Source organism: Poecile atricapillus, chromosome 2, assembly GCF_030490865.1.
Source record: "Poecile atricapillus isolate bPoeAtr1 chromosome 2, bPoeAtr1.hap1, whole genome shotgun sequence".
NCBI lineage: Eukaryota > Metazoa > Chordata > Aves > Passeriformes > Paridae > Poecile > Poecile atricapillus.
Window position 1 is genome coordinate 116,945,460 of NC_081250.1, and position 21,618 is coordinate 116,967,077.

Genomic DNA, 21,618 nt, shown 5'->3' on the forward strand with positions numbered 1-21,618 from the left:
ACTGGTGCTCCCCTCTCCATGAACATCTTTGAAAGAAAGAAGAACAGCTGTAAAAAAAGTTATTTTTGTTGAATCATGAAAGGAAGGACTGCAAAGACACCTTTCAAAATCTATTCTCTTTTCAAACAAGCCAGCCTAGTGAAAGCAGAAGTAGTCTAAGCAATTGTGTGGCATACCTTCAGATGTGCCACTCAAAAGGTAACGAATCATGGGACTATTGAATTATTTGCAGCATCTCAGGAAACACTATTGCAGTTTCTTTTGGCAAACTCACTAAAGTATCTACAAAACAATAATAAAAACATTGCAACATCTATAATTAAACAGGAATCTCTGTTCCCTTTGAAAAGTCTAATCACATGCAGCATCCTTATTTCATTTAACACAAAGAACTATTGGTCCATTTAAAAAATGAAATTAACAGCAGGAAGTACTGATGTACACGGAAAACCTCAAGACACGACAGCTACAAGCAGTAAGCTAAAAAGAAACGTAACGGGAATCATAAAAATCCAACCAGCCCGATCCAATCTTCTTTCTATTCTGGGAAAAGAAGTCACAAGGTCTAAAAAAGTAAAAAAAAAATAAAAATAACCAAAAAAGAATCTTCATGGTTAATGCAACTACAACATAGATGTTTTTACCTGTCTCCTTGTTTGCCCACAGAAGCTCCTGACATATAAAATTAGCTTGCCTGCTTCTAAGGAAAATCACTGGCAAAACCATCATAGAGTATAGGGGAAACTGAGGATCCACAATTTGCCACTTGTGTGTATTTATTTTTTCTTCACATTTGAAATCAAAAGCACAGCTTATGTCTACTGGCACTCATGTTAAAATAAAACAGGAATTAATCAAAATTAACATTTTTTTAACTGTAATGTAAGTATACAGGCTAAGAAAAGGACTGAAAAAGACAAAATGTGCCAGTTTCTATGCTGCCAACTTTCAATATCAACCTAATGATAAGAAACTAAACAACTACACAGTTATTACTGTCAGATTCATAGGTCAGCCTCTTCACTGTGCCAAGTTTCTGCTCAGTGTGCGAAGCAAGGAGCACTGCAGAGCAGCTTATTGTTCCCTACCGTGTTTGGCCCCAGCAAACATGTAGGCTGAAGTGCCCTGGGTCTGCCTTTACCTATGCTAACAGAAACAAATATACTTTCAAGCCTTTCTTTTTCCTTCCTTTGAAATACAAAAGCCAAGAAGGAAAAAGCAAGGCTTTTACTGCAAGATTCTCCAGCCTACCTTCACTCTGGGTTCTTGCCAGCCTGAGAGGGTGAGCACATGTCTGCATGTGCTTTTAAAGCTCCACAGTTAGACAGAGTGAAGCTTGGGAAAAAGATTGGACCTTGATGGATAGTTGATGATATTACAGACTAGCAATATCATCAAGAAGACAGAAAACACAAAGAGCTAGGTTACGCATTTAATTCTGGAAGTGTTATTTATATGACAAAGCATTTAATAAAAATATGAACAGCTCTAAAGTGTTGCCTGCAATCTGTTGTCTTGGGATTTAAAACCAGACTGTTCTTATGTGGAAGGTTTTAAATCACCAATTTAATTTTTAGTGGTAGATTCTCTCATGAAGGCAGAATAGAAAACACTCCTTCCCTGTTAATTTGCCAAGTTTTGTTAATAACTGATTTGTATTCCACAGTTCTGTGTTTCAAAGGTAATGGTCTGTCTTAAGATATGAGAATCTGCAGCTGCATATTATCTTCTTAAGTCATAATCTTGACTGTTATCCAGTGAGCAGTTTTCTTCCATTATACACTCCTCTAGGAAACTCAGGTTTTTGTTTTCCTGTAATGTTGGCTAAGCTTCCTTTGAAATAATAAACTTTGTTATGCTTCTCCAATAGTTTTCTCTTGAATTTCAAGTTTGCAGATTGTGTAATAGTCTCATCTTCCATAGTTCCATGAACTCCATAAATTCTGCTAAACTTCAGCTATTTCCCAGTTCAGTTCATTACATGGCTTAATGTTGGGACAGTAAAAAGTCAGGAATGAGCTCATTAACAACAGTGTGGCCTATGGACATCAGATAGCCCCGTGGTTAAGTTACTTGAAACAGGATTTACAACCTAAGTTAGGTATTCCAACACTACAGTGTCTGAAACTCTTACTAGAATTTGAGCATCTAGGAATCATGAGTCAGTTCTCTCCCACTTCTACAAAAGGCATCATGTGTGACCATGGCCAAACAATTTAATCCCTTTGAACTTGTTTTCTATCAGTTCCTTAGCAATAGCAGAACTCATCTTCTTTGCACTGATGTTTTAAGGATCATATTATTTGTGCTTGCGATGCACTCAGGCATAACAGCAAATACTTGTGGAAGCCTCCCAAGGTTTTCAGATCTTAGATGATCTACAAGTTTCATCCTTTGCCTCTTGAGGGCTATGACTGCACCATTAGCACAAATAACACAACATTTGGATTCAGCATCAGAAAGCTATTACTTCTAGTTTTTAGAGATTTTACTTATGCATTGGGGCCAGTCTTGGAACTCAAGCATCAGCATGGAAAACAACAAAATAAGGAATCTCCTTTCCCCTTCTTCAACAGCTGATAAGTTTTATATAGCAAAACAGTTAGACCTAATGGTTAGGCCAAAGTGCCAAGGAAAAGCAAATAGGAAAACCAAGGCAGCAGGAAACTGAAGCAAAATACGAGCAGAGTGCCAGCAAGGATCATGGCAGAAATTAGAAAATTATGTACAACTGAAGTAAATCACAGCAAGGGCACACAGCCAAGAAAAATGGCAGAGTGGAGCAGCAATCTTGTTGTGCTCCAAACTAGGTTTAAATCCTCTTCAGAAGTCCGCTAAGAGACTACAGAAGGTCTTCTCCCACAGCACCTACATAATGAGTAGCCATTCTGTTAGAGTTGTGAACAGTTTTCCATAAGGTTTGTCTGATAGCAACCTCTCTATCCATGAATCCAAGTACTGTCAGCAAGACAATCGCATAAGAAAGTAGAGTAAGAAGGCAAAGCTGTAAATCTGCTCAAGGAATAGAAAAGAATCCTATATTTTTAATAAGTGTCAGAGGCTGTTGTTACCACAAACAGGGTATGCTAAGAGCTCCTCTATCCAAGGTTACACACCTGCCTCCACAAGCATGCAGTGCCACCAAACAGGCTGCAACTGAATATCTTACCTTAGCCCAGCCGGGCTGCAAGAAAATTTGATGCAAAACCACTCACAAAGAGTGCCTGCAGCTTCTGGAAGAGCTACACCAATAGACTGAGATTAGGTAGAATAGGAAGCCCAGAGAAGAACTCCTCTCTTCAGTTGCTCCTCGTTTTCTTCTCATTCTCTTTTCCTTCACCCAGCTTTTCTCATCTTGCAAATTTTTTCCTGTTAGTTTGTCCCATTCTCCTCTGCTCAGTCATTTTTAGTTTGAACTATTTATTTCTTCAATGAGTACTGAAATTCTCCATCCTAGTAGATGCAACCACCACCTCAGAAGTGGTTTAGGTGAATATGGGCCACAAAGGTTCTCTACACAAAACTCAAATGACTCTTAAAAAACAGACAAAAAGATAAAGAGTCTTCTCACAGAGAAGTATTCTCACAGTATTAGCACCACTCCTCTTTCACCTGGTGTCTGGCAACTCATACATCTTCCACAATCCATTAAATATATTGTAGATTTTGCACAGAAGGGAAATCACATTGGCTACCTCTAAAGATGTGTACCTTTTTCCACAGGGCTTATTTTTTTCAGGTGTCAGACAAGACAAAAGCATGTTTGTGCAAGTACATCAGCCCATTTTTGCACCTGCTTTCAGGAATTCACAATAGAAAGCACATAGGTGCCTTCCTGAAAAAGCTATGTGTGAGTGAGCAAAACAAGGGCCAATAAAAGCCCATGCTGGCAAATTACCCAAAAAAGAAAGTATACTCCAGAGACTGCATGTGCCTACTTAGGTCAAATTAACCCTCAACAACAATAAAAACATAACACTGTAAGAACTTAAAGCACTAGCAATCTCAGGAGTCATAAGCTGATCATGTGTGCTTTTACAATGATGGCAATTTTTTATCTTGTTGCTGGTTTCATGTTTCCCTGTACATTGGGAGGAGACAAAGACCGCACAGCTTTGTGCCACCACAAAAAATCCAAACAGAAGTCACATTAATTAGGGGATTGCAAGTGTATGACACATAGAAAAATGCAAAAAAATACTCAAGCACTGGCACATTTGGGACTAGGATCCCACATAACACAGTTCACTGATAGTCCTGGAATTGGTGCTTAGACCAATTTTTCCCACGGAGTGCTGTGTAAATCTACACAACACGTAAAAAATTGCTTTTGTAGAAACCACTGAGATTTAGAAAACAAATCTGAAAACTTCTGTTTAAATATTGGCACGACTTTCCTGTATTTTTCCACAATTCTGTCCTCAAAAATTAGATATTGTCCAATGAAAATATCTACTTTAAACAATTACTAGTCTTATTCATAACCTGACAAAGATATAGCTATTACACAAATGTCATCATTTCCTTATAAAGTACACTGTGTTTAATTACAGCTAAGAGTGTTCACCTGCAATGATTCCAAAATTTAGAAGACTGCCCAAAAGTATTAGTAACAACTTAATATTCCACCAGAAAATTTGGACAGTGTCTGAGCAGAGTTCCAGACCTCAGCACAATGCTACATAAACTCTTCTGGAATCTGTTATTTTTGCCTCCTGTTAGATATCCTAGATAGATATCTAACAGGAATGAAGGATAGATATCCTTCATTCAAAGGTCTTGTGCTGCCAATATGAGTGAAATTAATTCTTTTTTTCACAAGCAGGCAATCTATGCAACCAGCTAAGGCAACAGGATTTACTCTTTGAATTATCTTTTAGAGTTCATTACTTGGATCATAGTCCTAATAAAGAAATTACTGTCATCGTGGTTTGAATTCTGCTTGCCATTCACACCTACCCAGTCCTTCTGCAGCTTGTAGATCTCTGAATAAAGAGAGAGAGACAGGCTGGCAAGAACACTGTTTCCCAGGCTTTCTATTACAATTACAAATACTCTGGTTTATTTTTTAGTCCAGATAAGGTAATAGGAAAACAATTAAAAGGTTAAATAGCTTTGGCAAATAATATTAAAAGGTGGCAAAAATAATTTTTTTTGTTGAAAGCCTGATATCTTCACCCCAGAAATGCCAGAAAGGGCACTGCACTGTATGTAGATATCTGATTTCAGGGCCAGGCACAGAGAAAACCCCATGCTGAAGACTGTAAAGGCTTTAGTAGGTAAGTGTAATGTTAACAGCCTAACCTGAAGCCTTAAAGCTCTGTTCGGTGAGTACTTTAGGCACCATTTCTTCTTAACAAAGGAAAAAGTGGTTTAAATCAAATCGAGGGTAGGATATGTGTTCTGCACTATGTTACCTTCATTGCAGCAGGATTTCTGTTACTCTGAAAGTCTACAGAATTAATTAGTCCGCTCTTTGTCATGCAACAAAGAAAAGAACAATTTTTATTCCTGTCCAGAATTGATTTTGGTCCTTCCAGCAACTGTATTTCCTTCTGTTCTACTCAAAAAAAAAAAAAAAAAAGGAGGACAGACACTAATAGTTCTTAATCTTCCTGCACATCTTGGAAACATTTTTTTATTTATTTTCTGCCAACCCCCCTCTACTGAGAGCTTTCACATGGTTCTCAGCTAATGTAATCCTACATTTTAAAGAGGATGGATTACAGAGAATTATCCTCCCAGATATGTTGCAAGTGGTGAAAGGAACCTTTTTATTTTCCCTGATACAGTTTTATTTTAGAGCAGTAGCCCAGAAACAACTGTGCCTTTATGGTCAGTTTGTGCCTTTGGTCACACCACCATTTGACTAATTAAGTCAACCTAAGAGGAAGAGACAACTTTAAGGCCCCCTTATATTTTTCCCTGTTTCCCTTCATTTCAGAAGTAGCGAAAATATTTTTTTTTCCACAAACCTGTACTGATATTATCATGTGATTTACTTTCTCCTGCTGGATTTCATTTCTTTTTTGACAGTAAGTTCATTCAGCCTGGCACTATGATATGCTGTGTTTATACAGAGATCAGATACAATGGGAATTCATTTTAACTGCTCCCATTTCACTTTCTTAATAAAAATAAGTAATAGCAATTTGCAATTCCTGTCCTCTTCTATCTCCCTGTTATATACATCAGAGGTAAGGGAAAGAGTCAGTTTCATTAGTTCTCCATTTGTTTTCCCTCCTTCTCCAACCCACACTCTTGGCATCAAGGAGAGGAATAAAGATGTCAAATATTTTCTCTCTTTCCTACACCTAAATCAGCTTCAGGTAAATCACATGTGTAAAGGTGGATTCCACTGCTTTGTGGAAATTTGTACTGTAAGGCACAGATATTTGGTACCCTGTTCCATTTACTCGCAAGAAACAGTCTCTCAGTCTTGAGACCATTACTAAACATCTATCACATGTCATGGCCAAAGTATCTTTGGCCAAAAGGCAAAGTAGCACTCTTTTGCATGCAGCAGAAGTAGTTGGTGAGAAGGAATTCTAGAGAAAGTTGCAGTTTCCTTCCAGTTCCTGGCCAAAGGGCAAGAGTGGTCTTCATGCTCTTGTTTTCATGAGAAAAAAAGAGAGGGGTACTGGTAGGTACATCCCTCTGCTCTTTCCTTGGCTTAAGAAGAGGTATTAACGTATTTAATTTTGACAAATATTTTTGTTTTGTCCTGCTTTCCTGACTTATTGCAAACACAGATTTTTCAGTGAAAATGAAAACACTGGCATACCACTGTCTACATTCTGGTTTCTTCAGTCAAGGAAGGTGGAAAACACAGCTTTGCTGGACCTCATGTAAGAATAAAAAACCAAAGAACTCAGCCTCCAAGACACGTGAACAACATTTGCGGACAATATGTATTATCTCAAGAAGCTGTTCCAGAGGTTGCACAAGCTTCATAATCTAACCAACTTCACCATGAACCTACATATCCTAACCACATGCAAAGGCCCCGGCTGTGCAGTAAGAAGTAATGGATTTTTGCACTAAGAAATGTGGGATATTATTCAACAAATACGGTATATTGCCTAATTTTTTTCTAGAAATTATAGTACCAAAGATGAAGAGATTAAGGAAGTAACTGAAGATTAGTCTTCCAAACTTTGAAAAATTACACTCTTTTTCAGTCTTTTACAAAGGTCATTACACGACAATCTGAAGCTCTTTCACAACTATTTTGTCCAGTGTAATAAAATAAAGCTGTATAGTCTTCAGCCCTAAAAAAAACAGACTGGTGCTCTAGTCAATAATTAGTGAATTAGTGTCAGACAGTAATCTCGGATCTTGTCAAAATAAAAGCTGTTTTTTGTAGAACTACTCAGGTCTTAAAATCAGCAGAGTGTATCACCTAGGCCAACCTGTTGGGTTGTTAATGTACCCATTTAAACCAAGCACTTCCATTTTCATATTACTGCTTATCTCCTTTCATAAAGAGAAGAGAATCCCTATCATTTGCCATGGAAATAATTTCTAGCTCCTTAGGAAGATGACCTACTAGATTTGTTACACTTGATAAAGACCCAAACTTGTGCATTTGGTGCTCAACATATTTCTAGGCATGCACTGATGTACAAACAACTGCCAGCTTATTTTGTATGAAAGCATAAACTATACAAGATTGCTTGGATGTAGCCAAAATAGGCATCAATTGTTATTTGTGTTCAGTAACCAATAAACTTAGTTCAGCTGATTAGAGCATGGCACTTTTAACACCAAGATTGTGGGACCAATCCCCATATGAGCCATTTACTTAAGAGCTGGATGATCCATGTGGGCCTCTTCCAAGTCAGGACATTCTGTCAATCTGTGAAACCCCATAGAAATCAAGGCAAATATACATTCAGAATATGATGATTTCCAACAACTGTACAAACCAATGCCAATGTCAAAAGCTAAGAAAATAAGATTTCCAGGTCCACTGATCAAAGCTATTGTTTAAAAAATAATAATAATAATATAACAGATAAGGCTATGCCTTGAATGGAAACAGCAAGTCTTCCATTCTGGAGTCTCAGGTGTGCTACATAAACATTTACAGTGGTCACAAACACCTGTTTTATTATTGCTCAAGTCTAATATTTGATTTGGACAATTTGAGAGGGAATTAATATAACAGCTCTTTGTGCATATAGCAGAAGGAAATGCAGTTCATCTGTAAAACAAATTGCTCTGCACTTTCTTACAGCTTAAGGCAGAAGATGACAAACTGGCCATTTTCCGCCATAAGAATTTATCTGTTTACAAAATGAAACATTCAAATTGTACTCAAAGTGTATTATGGGTCAGGTTTTTCTGCTAGAGAATTTTTGCACCCGTAATTATTTCTTGGAAGTTAGAGTTTAGTTGAAAGCTGCTCAGATGCAGGAAACAGAAAAACACTGGCTTGCTCACTTCCAGGTGATGTTTTTCAACTGTGCCAGAATCCTGTTTGTGCAGCTGCTGTACTGCTTTCAAAGTAGGTGAAGAATGAAATCCCTTCATGACTTACTGAGTTTGTTGTTTTGTATCTCTCGGTCAAGCATATTTTATTCTGGGCCAATCTGGAGTAGATAATTCTATGTTATCGGCAGATTATCAATAGACTGTTCCCACATACCACCAAGATTTTTTGCAAGTGATCTCTAATAAACAAAGAGACAGGAAACCCGGGTAGATTCCCAAGTACAGTTCTCAGCATAGTTCATATGAGTATTTCTCTGCATCACCACATGCTGGATCAGTCTTGAAGAGAAGCACTAAGCAGAGCTATTTTATAATGAACTCGCTACTTCCTACCTCAGGGGAGCACTGCAGTATCCTGAAGCTCTTACTGCCCATATAAATCATATTGTATATATTATGCCATGTAACCAGGATGCAGGAATCATTCCCTTGTTTTCCCTTTGTTGATGAGTCTTATTCAATCAATTCTGCATTTCCAAGACCTACCTGGAATCAACCTGCAGAGGGGATCTACACATAGATGCAGCACTTTGGGATATGGTTTAGGGGAGGACTTTGGCAGTATTAGGTTTATGATTGGACTTGTTGATCATAAAGGTCCTCTCCAACCTAAATTATTCTATGATCTTATTACTCCTTCCAACCTGAAAACTCCATATGAGTAAGTTCATATGTGAGAGGTTATGATAGACCAGTGCAAAGTAGCAAACAGCAGAGACCAAAATCTGACCCACAGCTCTTAAAAAAAAAGTATTTTAACAACCCTAAGAATTAGATGGATGATGTAAGTCCACAAGAGTTTTACACTTATTTCTGCAGTAGTTGCTTTATACTCTTCAATGTTTTTATATTCTCTTCCATAAGGCACTTCTTTTCCAGTAGTCAGGCACTCATCAACACTACAATAATAAATTTCCTAGCACTGAGCACAGTGAAAAAAATAAACAGTTTCAAACTCATGAGAGATTATGATAGATAAAGAAGGCAAAACTAACTTAAAGAACTCTGAAAAATCTTGAGTTTCTTTAAAACAAATAGTGCACAACAAATGAAATAAAAGATGCAAAGCCAAAGTCACTAAACATCAGGGCTGGTATCTGTTAAAAGTAGTCTTGCTGCCCAGGGGTTAAGGAATACTCCAAGCCATTCCTTGACAGCTGTAAACAATGGAAGTGAAGAAGTGAGAAGTGAAGTAGTACAACAAACCACTGCTGGAGGGAAGGAGAAAAAGGCATTTTGTGCTGCCTATGACATGAACCCCAGGAGGAGCTGATTTTTTTAAGACTGCATTATCACTTTGCTTTTATTTCAATATTGTGTACTTCTTCCAGATCTTGCAGAACATACAGAGGACTATCACATAATCTTCAGTTTTCAAGTATGTAAAGCTGTTTCATGAACAAATTGCTCTACACTTATCCCAAATTGACCTAAACTGTTATTACTCACCATGGAAATATTTCCAGTGGCTAGTTCTCCCCATCTATAGCTATTAGTCAAGGTGACATAGGAAGTGTTGAAATGGCAGATCTTGTTAGAACACTAATAAGAAAGAAGTTAATAATTCTGCAAGTTAACTTTACGACTAATTAATCATACAGTGTGATGAGTGCTGGAGGCATTCTATTCCAGACGCACATCCTAATTTACCTGCACTAAAGCACACCTCAGGAAGATAGCTTTGTGGTTGAAATATAAAGCATGCAGAGCTAAAAGGAAGTAGTTTTTGGGCTGCCAATAATTCAGGCTATGAAATAAGATCTTTTGAATTTCACGGGTGTTATACAATGTGGTGCACTCTTACCTCCATGGGAAAGGCCTTAAAATTAACCGTGTGCTCAGAACCACGCTGGTTTTCTCTCCCCCAATGAAATCGAACATCGTGTAGTTCAAACTCATGTCCCCGAGGTAATGGCCCCCCTATTAACACTGGAAAAGAAGATAAGTGGTAAAGAACTTGCCTTTCAAAGCAGACAAGCCACTGAATATATTCACCAAATACAACAAGGAGTTTGTGGCAATTTTCTATATTCTTAGTGGTACCAGATAGGAGAAAAGTTAAGTTGACAGACTTGTCACCTTTACTTCTGAAGCACCTTGCAGGTACAGAACACGAATTGAGGCAGTTACGAAAAACAGTAAAACTGTTGTCATACTAAACTCTTTATGATGCAGAACACCAAATAAAAGCATTGTACTTTTACCAGTCAGAAGAGGGAATGTTTATTGGTCTAATCAAGACATTGTGTGCTCTAAACAGATGGCAAGGGTTCTGAATTGAACTGGGAAGTTACCTCCAAGTTGTCCAAGTGTTTAATCTCCATCACCTATATTTACTGTGGGTCACAGAAATAGATAGAAAACTTTTGATTGCAAATACTTTGCTAGGTAAAGGTGTTCAGTCATATACCACCTGTCAGGCTTCTGAGACACTGAACGCCTCCATACTGAAATATAATCAAACCTACACACTGGAGCAAAAACAGTATACCTCATTTACTTAAAAACAGCTTCTAGGCAGACATGGGTTTTCCTTACTTCAGTTTTTTAAACATCTGGAACTTCTTAAAAAGCATCTGTCCACAATAGCAACACACACACACAAAAAACGTGTATAGTTGCTCAGTACTTCTGCACTGAGACTTCCACCAGTAGTAAAAGCAAGCAACTGTGAGGCCCGATCTGCTATGGAATTAATCAACACAAACATTTCGCCCAGGGATTTCTGAATCTGCTTTAGATCAAATATTACACCACAAGCTGGAGGTAACTTCCCACTAAAATCATTGAATATTGGTTTCTAGGCAGGGCTGAGTTTTATTTAAGGGCATTCACAGTCTTCCCCAGAATCCATTAAATTCTGGTTTACATTTCATAGACTTGGAATTAATCGTTTACAATCTCTGATAATTGATAAGGATTATTTAACTGCATGAAATATAGACTTAGGGAATTAGTTCCATAATATATAGCTATTTTGACACACAAACTATACCACCTAAGCTTGGAGCACAAGAGGTAGTGTAATACTAAAACATAAGTTAGCAATTGAATCATATTACAACTGTACAAACACAAAACCAAAGGTATGGAACTGTAAATAAACTGAGAGAAAACAGATCAATTATGGTTTTCATAAGCAATTATACTGGAGGGGGGAAAAAAAAGTCAAATATTCCAATCATTCCTCCTTTAATAATTCTTTACAACTAATATAACAGCCATTAGAGTTTCTAAAATGAAATGTCCTAAATGTAGTTATATATTCAGATTTGCTTATTAACCTTGTTTTATCTATATTCTGTCTATACCTATATGCCCTAGAGGGAAAATCTACAAATCTGGTGAACACCTGGGGAAACAACCAATTGAAGTATTTAAGAAATCTGGCCAAACAATAGAAATCATGATATTCAATTAGTGCTCAATTAGGGCAATAATATAATAATAATCTCAATTAGGAAAACTAAGCACTTTCTCTGTTTTAAAACATTGTTCTGAGAAAAACTGTAACAAGAACAAATGTTCTCTGTATGATGCAGTTCTGGATCTCCAGAAGCTTCAAAGAGTTTATTTTCAAGGCTTCAGTTAGGACACTGATCCCATGATAAAACTATTTCATACTTGGTCATGGTTCTTCCACCTAATGCACGACATATATTCCACCATCAAAATGAAAGCAGCTGTGAAAATGTTTGCAATTAAATAATGAGAAGGATTTGGGAATTCCATATGGACTGTGTGTCTTGAATTAAAGGGTAAAAACATTCACCTGTAATGACAAATTTATTTTAATATGTATCCTAATCAGTTTACTTTTTTCCATAAAGAACTTTTTCTTTCACTGTTAACATTACAGTAGATGAGGAGCTCTTGCACATTAATTGGACACAGTTTCAAAAGCATTCAGTGCTCAATAGTTCCCAACAAAATAATCTGGCTGAACGGATTTGTCATCAGAGATCTCCTGTGAGGAAAAGAAACTGCAGGAGTTTCTGCAATCTCTGAAAAATGGTTAGAATACTAGGCCAGGTTCAAACACAGCTTATTAACTCTTTTCTCCTCTTGGTAGTTTTAATAAATGTTGTTTTTTCCCTCCCAAATTATTCCCAGTTTAAAAATAGAAAATGGGAAATTATGTAATATTAAATCTAAGGAAAAGTTGAAACTAAACTAAGATTTCCTAAATCATAACTCCATACTTCAGTCATAAACTTCTTCTCTACTTCACATTTTTATTTTCACATTTTCTTTTAATGTGTTTCAAGACTCATCTGGCATCACATTGCATTCAAGTATAAAAGTCTTTCCTTTTTTCTAATTCTCTTAATGGTTTTGCAAAGACATTTAGGTGTGTTAGCCCCATCCTACTAACTATCACTACTATGTTACAAACTGCCCTTGGGACAGGTAGGATGGAAGGAACTGCATTTTGGCATGCAAATGATGAGGTCACTTGTGGTCACTGTCACTTACTCCACAGGAGATTTTAAGAATTTCTGATCCTGCAGGGAGAACCTTATCCCTTGGGAAAAGAACTCTGCTTCTGATCAAGGCAGTAAAACTTACTGGAAGTAGAACATTTCTCTTTTATTACAAATCTGCAAAATTCCATGGAAAGAAATGTTCTGTGTTGCAAAAATACACGGAAATTATCATAGAAAGGAAGTTATAAAGGAAAGCATCATTATTAAAATAATAAACCCTTTTTAAAAAGCTGTATAAATCTGAACTGACTCCCTCACTTAGCACAGCTGTAGTTCCCAGTACTACTGAGTTCTCAGTACTACTGAGTTCTCAGAAGGAAACAAAAGTTGGAATGTCTCATGATTTGACAATGTTCAGCTGTTTAAATGCCCCCAAAGGGCTGTTACTAGCTAAGACTAGTTGGAATAACATGGAATAACAAGCTCTTCCAAACACATGGTAAGAACTACTGCAGTGCTGGAAAGCAAAATGGACTTTTTTCCTCCCTACTTTCTTGACTTCATCATACAGAATAGTTTACCCAGATGAAAGGTCTGAATCAGATATTGCAACTTCACTTGAGTTGGAATTGTTTCTTTTGTTATTTCCTACTAAATCATATTTGATGAGTGATACTAAAAATGTCATCCTTTAAGGAATGAGGACTGCCTTCTACTTCGTCCTCATCAATATTGCGAGCATGTATAGCTGGTGTATCTATGTCAAGCTGTCCAATTCTGTACTTAGTACTCAGAACCCACTCAAATTAATGGGAAAAAGCACTTTTAACTTACATGGTCTTTGAACCATAAACAAATCTTGCCAGCTCTACAGAACAGTTTGGCACTACACTGTCTTAGCAATATTCTGTACTGCTTCTGAGTGCGAGCAGCTGTTAATGCCAATGAATTGGATACCAACACCACAAGAGGAAATTCTGGATACACTTTGAAGCAATCTCACTGACCATCCAGTCTGGCATCGAAATCTGTAAGTCCCATTGCAAAATTTGCTCCTCTTCCTACCAAAGTCAACAGCAACACTCTCACCGGGCATAGTCCATGCAGAATGGGCACAACTGCTCGCTGCTGGGACAGCCTGCTTTTCCTACACCCCGGGACATAAGCACAGGGAGTCTTCAAGCAACACAAGCTTTACCCGGGAAATCAGCATACCTGATTTTGACTTCAGGGCAATCTGAATCGAATGCCCGTCGTTGATCACTTCACAGTCACGACACACCACGTAGTTCGGTGACAAACGCACTTCCAGGAGCGAGGGGTCATATTTAGCTTCTCTGGAGTTCAAGTTAATGGGCGACTGGTACTCCCCGTTAGCATCGGGGAAAATCAGCCCCCACTCCACTCCTGAGGCACAAGGGAGAAGCGGTTACGGGGACACCCGGCACCCCGCGTCCCACAGACGCTGCCCCCGGCCAGGGAAGGGGCCGCCGCCCCGCGCTGCCCTCCCGCCGGCGGGGATGGACCTGCCGCCCCTGCGGCTCCCGGCGCCTCGGGACGCCAGCGGAGCGAACCCGGCCACTGAAATTCCCACACCGCTTCCTCCTCCCCCGGCCGCGGACAAAGTTTCTCCCCTCCGCCCGCTCCTCACCTTCCTCGTAGCCCCACTCCGGAGCCTCCTCCCGGCGCGGCGGGGGCTCGGCGCCCTCGATCAGGCTCCTGTCAGCCATGGGCGGGCGGCCCGGGAGCGGCCGGGCGGGGTGTGCGGAGTGCGAGCGTGTGCGGGGCGAGGCGGGCTGGCGGCGCTCGGCTCCGCGCCCGGACCTCCCCCCGCCCTCCGCCCCCGCCCGCGGCTGGCGGCGGTGCCGGGGCAGGGGCAGGGCCGGGGGTGGCCCCCGGGCAGCACCGGGAGCCGGTCGCGGTCCCGGCGGCGAGAGGCGAGGTGCCAGCGGGCGTGCCCGGCGGGACGCTGCTGCCCTGATCCTCCCTGCGCCTTCCTCGCCGTCCTCCGCAGGCTGCTTCCCTAGCCCGGGTGGGTGGGTGTCTCCGCAGCTCCCGCTGCCCCTCCAGCTGGGCACAGGAGTTCTGTGCACCCGGGGACACCCAGGGAGAGCAACTTCAACAAGGCGATGGGCAAAACTCGGCCACTGGGGAGGAACATTCCAGGCGCCGGGACAGGTGGGGGACTACCCGGCTGGAATGCGCTTTGGCATTGAGTGCACTGGTCCTGGTGGGCATCATGAGCCAACAGTGTGCCCTTGCCGGAAAGAAGGTGAACAATACCTTGAGCTGCATGAGGCAAATCGATTCCAGCGAGTCGAGGGAGGTGATCCTGTCCCTCTGCTCAGCCCTGGTGAGGGCACACCGGGGGCGCTGGGTTCAGATCTGGGCTGCTCCAGTACAGAGAGACATGAACATACTGGAGAGAGTCCACCAAATGGTCATGACCATGGTTAAGGTGCTGGACCATCTCTCCTATGAGGAAAGGCTGAGAGAGCTGGGGCTGTTCAGCTTTGAGAAAAGCAGGGATCTTCTCAAGGAATGGGATCTCACAGATTTGTACAAATAGCCGGAGGGAAGATGCGAAGAGGGTAGAGCCAGGCTCTTTTTGGTGGGGCCCAATAACAAGACCAGTGGTGATTTGGCACAAATTGAAACATGGCAGGGGTTTTTTTGAACACCAGGAAACAATTTTTACTGTGAGAATGACTAAGCCCTATCACAGGTAGCCCCAGAAGTTTGGGGAGTCTCCATCCATGGTGGTATTAATCTGAACACAGTCCTTGCTGTGGGCAGCCCTGCTTGAGCAGGTGATTTGGACTAGGTGATGTCCAGAAGTTCCTTCCAACATTCTGTGACTCTGTGTTTACTCCTCACTACTGAGCACTGTGTCCCTTCTGTGGAGACTCTCTGTGAGGATAAGGAAGGCACTGAATAAGGAGGGGTGCCCACTTCTGCCCTTTCTGTCCTAAAGGAAGAAGTGTGGCATCATTTTCTACTGCAAATAATACAAAAATAGAGGGTTTGAGGAAATTCTCTCCCCAAGATGAAGATGCCTCAGTTCAAGGTTATGAAAGGACTCTTCATTCTCCTTTGAAAACAGACATGTATGGAACTAGAGAATATTCATTCTGTCAGGGGAAAAAAGGACAGAAGGGACCTCTGTTATAGAGATCTCTTCTAGGCAGTGGCCCAAAAACTTGCATCAGTGACAGGAAGGGAAACGGGAATGTAGTACTGGCAGTCTGCAATCCATGACAGAAATCAGAAAAGGTAACAGAGGCAGTCAAATTGTATTTCTATAATGGTAAGAAGTGCCCTTTGCTTACCATCCTAGTCCGCTTAAAGACAGTGACCAGACTTCCCTGAATTCTGGTATCCCAAGATGATAACATCTTGATCCTGTGCTGTTGATTCACAAGGTTTGATGTCAATGTGGAGCTCATTGTGCTTCAATTAACCCCAACTCAGCAGCAGTACCTGTGATTCCTGTGTAGCACTGACAGGGGAGCAAAAATTATCATCAGTGTCAGTGTGAGATGGAAAAAGAAGGACTGAGATGAAACTTCATTAATGAAAAAAGAGAATACTTGTTCATGAGCTGCATGCAAGGTGAAAAGAAAATAGGGCAAAAGAAGTAGAGTTTACTGGGTTGGGTTTTTTCAAGAGCAGAGAAGAAACACAGATTTCCTTCTGCAGTATCATACTACCCAAATGACAACATGGTGCAGTTTATTGAGGAAAAAAACTCAGACATTTTTCATATATTGAGTACCTGACATCAGTACAAACAGAAAACTCAGATATTTTTGACATGCATTTTAGTCACGGGAGGTATCAATGTGACTGCATCAATACCCATCTCCCATAGCCAACTGGCTTTATTAAGTTAAGTTTTATCATCAGCTCACTTCTAAAAGACACACCAGCTGCTTCTATCAATGTAGATTCCTTTGAATCATTATTCAACTGCATGGGGAAAAAAACAAACATTACGCTAAATCATCATCAGTTCTGGTCCATCTGACTGGAAATTAATTTTCTTCTTCAAAAGTAGTGTCATATTTTGAAAATGAACCATACAGTCCTAGGGGGCTGGGTTCATTCCCTTAGTCCTTGAAATACAGTATTTCATTCATTCATGCCCTCTATTAAGTCCTTTCCTGCAGCAACTTTCCTGTGGGATGTCTGTTCTAGAATTTCATGCTTATGAGGGGCAACTTTATCAGACCTGTGAGTTCCTGTCTTGCAGTAAATTCTTTTCATGGCTTTGCCATCTATTTGTTGCCCTTCCTTTTAACCTTTCAATTCTTTCCATATCCCTCTGTAAAATTAGGCATAGCAGGTAAATCTTTTCTGAATAATTGACATTTCTTTATTCCCATATGTCTGCTGAGTAGTTTTTGTGCAAAGATCCTGCTTCTTCCTTAGTATCTGTCAGGCATAGCATGATCTAATCAACAGATTAGATTCCGCTGAAGATTCCTGGGTCTTCTTTAATGGTGAAGTATGTAAGTAACAAAGGAGTTCACTTTTCCACAAAGAAATGAAGCATGGGACTGTGCCCTCACATTAAACTCCAATCATACATGCGGATATTAACCTTACTGATCTCTGCACAAACCAACTCATTTGTTTACGGACCCAGCTTCAAGTAAAAGGGCTGAGACAATCAGATGAAGATAGTGACATGATCTAAGATTTGTTCAAGATCAGTGGGATTTGATCTCCTTTGATGATGTAGGCAAATGTAAAATTGTTTAGGTTTGTGTAGAATCTCCCAGTAGTTGCATATACAATGAGATGTTAAATATATAACTATAATACTTGTAACACTTTATTCTTTAAAAATTCATTGCCCATTATGTTTACTATATTGGCTCAACACACTGAAAAATCTATAGATAGGTATAGTTATGGGTCCCAAGCTAATATTAAATTGTTGAGCAAAAAGCAGATCAGCCAACATGACCTTCATAAGTGACATAGCACCTCATCAACAGAAGCAGGAGCAAGACATCTGTCTCCTGAATCCTGCTTCACCCTTTGATTCTGTGGAACATGCTGACTTCTTGTTTAACTGGGATTAATGATCACACCCTTTGATAGTACCAGGAATAAAAAGCTCAGGCACAGATCCAGGGCTTAATAGTCCCTCTTTGAACTCACACAACAGTAGTTCAGAAGCAGTGTAGTCTCTGACATTCCTTTTGTCAAGCAAGAAATGGCATTTTGAAACATGGTTAGTATAGTACTTAATCCTGGTGAAATCCCAAACAACTCTTATTCTGTTTTCTATATCTAGATATACTTTTTATTCTGTATTTCTTTTTTTAATTTTTTTTTTCTCAGAAGAGAATATCTCTTCCCCAGACACCTTAAAAATTATATATACTGGGAAAACTGCACCAATATTCTTCATCCAAATGCTTAAAAATTTGTATGTGACAATTGTTATCAATGACTTGCAAAATTTCTTTAAGAGGTTACATGTCCACAACTTTACTTACTGCTTTCACTACTCTGAAAAAGGAGAGTCCAGTGCAGAGAGCTGTACAGGTTACTAAGAAATCTATAGGAAAAAAGAAAAGCAGAATTACATATAAGTTATTTTAGACTATATATTCCTACCTGCATGGCTCTTTGCAGCTGCAGAACTGACAGTTATTTCCTTGGTGCATGGGATGAGAAATTCAGACTCTGAGATGATCGTATTTACTGTATTATCCACTTTATTCTTTATTACATTGCTGCCAACATAGAGTAGTTGAAGCCATGCAGGTTTTAATATTTTGATAAGGAGGGAATTGTTCAATGGAATATCAGAGCGTTCCATTTGGGGTAATTTAATGTCTATTTATGCTTCTGCAAGCCTGATCTCCGTTCTTGCCAAGGTGTCCTGAAAGAAAAGACAGTGCCCATACAGCAAGACAGGCAGCTGAAGGGACCTGGAGCATGTATTTTTTCCAGTGAAAAGGGCTTTCTATTTTTCTTTCTGTGTTGACTATGAGGTTGACCCCCAAATATCTCCCTCGTGGTCTTGTTTCTATCTTTATTTCTTGCCAGATTACGGTCTCAAATAAGTTTGATTCTTTTCCAAGTTTAGAAGTGTAAACACAGAGTTTCTGCCTTTGAACTTTAAAGCACAAGCTTATGTGTACCAATATTGAAAATCTCTCTGCATGCTTTAAAAGGAAGTAGTTCATTAGGAGGAGTAATATTCCAGAATTCCTGGAATAATAATATTTCCCTGGTTATATTTTCTTCATCTGTAGTAATGTGTTACAGAATGGAAAATTTGGTTGGGTAGTTCAAACAGCCCAAGATGAAAAAATAAAGGGAGACCATTTCCAATAAAGGGGCCATTTATAGCAAAAAATGAAACATTCACAGTGAAAGACACTGTATCTTTGCAAGTCAGATTTACATTGGCAAATGCCATCCTGCAAACTGCAAAAATATGTCAGCTGAATCCAAATTTCCACTTATATCTACACCAAAGGGTGGTTTCCATGGCCTTGTATGCTTTTATGGTCTGTAAGTGTAAATTTGTGCTTCCTGGTTTTGCCAGCTAATAGCACAGCAGACTGGCCCTAAACACACTTCACGTGTTTCACTTTACAATATGCATGGTTTGGGTGGGGAATTTAAAGATCAACATATTGATCTGCAAGTGTGTACAGATGTTTTTCTATAGTATAGTTATAAACCTTTTACATGCACAAGAGATGAGGGGGGGGAATGGGAACAAGCCAGAAACCTGGTATTCTCCCAGTGTTCAAATGTATAAAACAGGACTAATGTGGATGCCCATGAGAATTTAGACATACAGCTTGAGGACACTAAAACTACAGGGGGATACTGTCAAGATTTTTAAAAAAAACACAAGTAATAGAAAGTAATTTTTAAGGACTGAAAAAACTACCATCAAAAAGGAACAGAAGAAATAATAATAAAGTACAGTATATTTAAGGGCACACTAAAAAATTTAGAGAGTAATCTATGTAGTCTCCTGGAGCTTTTGCTTTTCCTAAAGGGATCTAGCCCTGGGAAAAAAAAATGCATAAAGAATTAGAAAAAATGGTAGACACAAAAGGAATTGCTGATGAAGTAAAGTAAGCACAAAAAAAAAGTGAATTCCTGAAGACAGCAGAAGACTAGAAGGGAAGTGAGATTTATTTTTTTTTTCTGCTACCAGGCTAAAAGGAAAAGGCAGTTAAAGGATGAAATAAGATGTTTCTGAAACACAGAATGCAAATGATAATCAAGGGCCCTGACATGGCAAAACTTCTATTTTTTTATTTCTTTAGGAAGGAAGCAAAATTAAAGATACACCCAGATGCAAATTAAAGGAAGAAGATGGGAAGCTCAGGGGGGAAATCTGCAATAAGGAGATGATAAATATGTACTTACCTAGCTGTAATAATTTCAGATCTTTAACATTAAATGAGATTCTTGAAGGATTATGAATTTCATCTAATAGCTATTGAAAAGGAGTGGCTTTTTGTCAGTGGAACTGATAAATGTTAAATCTACCACTTGTAAATTAAATGTTTCAAAGAGAAGCACTGAATCAGGGAAAGATATAATACCTTCTACAGTTTAAAATAAAAGGAGAGGATGAGCTAAATAATGGGCCTGATCATTTTTTTCACTAGAAGAGCACAAGCAGGTGTTGGCTTACAGGTGCTGCCTTTTCAGCTGGGAAGCTTGTGAGAAAGAGGAAGCACTGATCAGCATGAAGTGACAAGGAGATAACAACATATTTGAGTCTGTAAAACGATGGTGAAAGGGGTGTCAGTTCATCATTCATTCTACTAAGTTTCACTTACCAATGTGCCAACATCCATACATCCATAGCTGGCAAAGTGCTCATGTGCCCCGTTCTGGAAAAGCTATGAAATCGTACATTCAGAGCACAATTTGTCTTCCTGTATCATAAGTTATTACATTTCATGCAATTGCTCATGTATTAAGCTAATTATTTGACTATCAATAAATAATAACTTGTGTTTAGCCACAGCACATTTTTCAGAAATGCCTGACCTGAAGACATCAAGACATGAAGAATTCATTACTTTGAAAGCTTGTTCCAGTGGTTAATCTCTTTCAGTGTTAACTAATGGGTATTCAATTCTAATTTGAATTTTTCCAGCTTGAACTTTCAGTTCATGTTATGCTTGTTAGCCTTGACAGGAGAGCCTTTATTATTTTGTGTTTTCTCTCTAGTGTACTCACCTGTGTTAGTCTGGCCCCCTCTGTGAGGTCTAAACAAAAAGAAGTCATTAACACTTAATAGAGGGTTAAGACCAAGATATCTTTGGTTTAGCTTTTTTCTGCACATTTTCCTATTTTTCCCATTAAAAAACAGATACTGGAATCCTCCTGTGTGGCTCTTGTTTCACCTCTAGGTACACATTTATTTCTTTTTTATCAGCACATTTAGGATTCACATTAGGCTTTTTTTGCTGTTGAATCAAATATTGGCTCTCTTGTTTGCTGTGATTTAGTATAAACATAAAATCCTCTTTGTGAGTCAGGGTATCCAGGAGCCAGTCTACAGAATGTGGACAGGCTGCATTATAATTTTGTGTTATGTTGACCTAAAATGCCATTCATTTGAATGAGCCCTAGCATTCCTTTATAATCAGTTTGTTTTTACACTAGGAAATCATATGCCTCAACAAATCTGTAA

The 21,618-nt window shown here is 39.2% G+C and overlaps 1 protein-coding gene across 1 annotated transcript in view; it reads right to left on the reverse strand.

Annotated features, from left to right (window-relative positions):
• CA8 (carbonic anhydrase 8) overlaps window positions 1-14,858 on the reverse strand; it is a 49,912-nt gene extending 35,054 nt beyond the window's left edge. The window contains exons 1-3 of the mRNA XM_058833013.1: window positions 14,575-14,858; window positions 14,139-14,330; window positions 10,301-10,425 (exon numbers count right to left, since the gene is read on the reverse strand). Of these exons, the coding sequence (XP_058688996.1) occupies window positions 10,301-10,425; window positions 14,139-14,330; window positions 14,575-14,653 (396 nt within the window). The 5' untranslated portion in view covers window positions 14,654-14,858. The remainder of the gene's footprint in view (window positions 1-10,300; window positions 10,426-14,138; window positions 14,331-14,574) is intronic.
• Window positions 14,859-21,618: the final 6,760 nt, after the last annotated feature.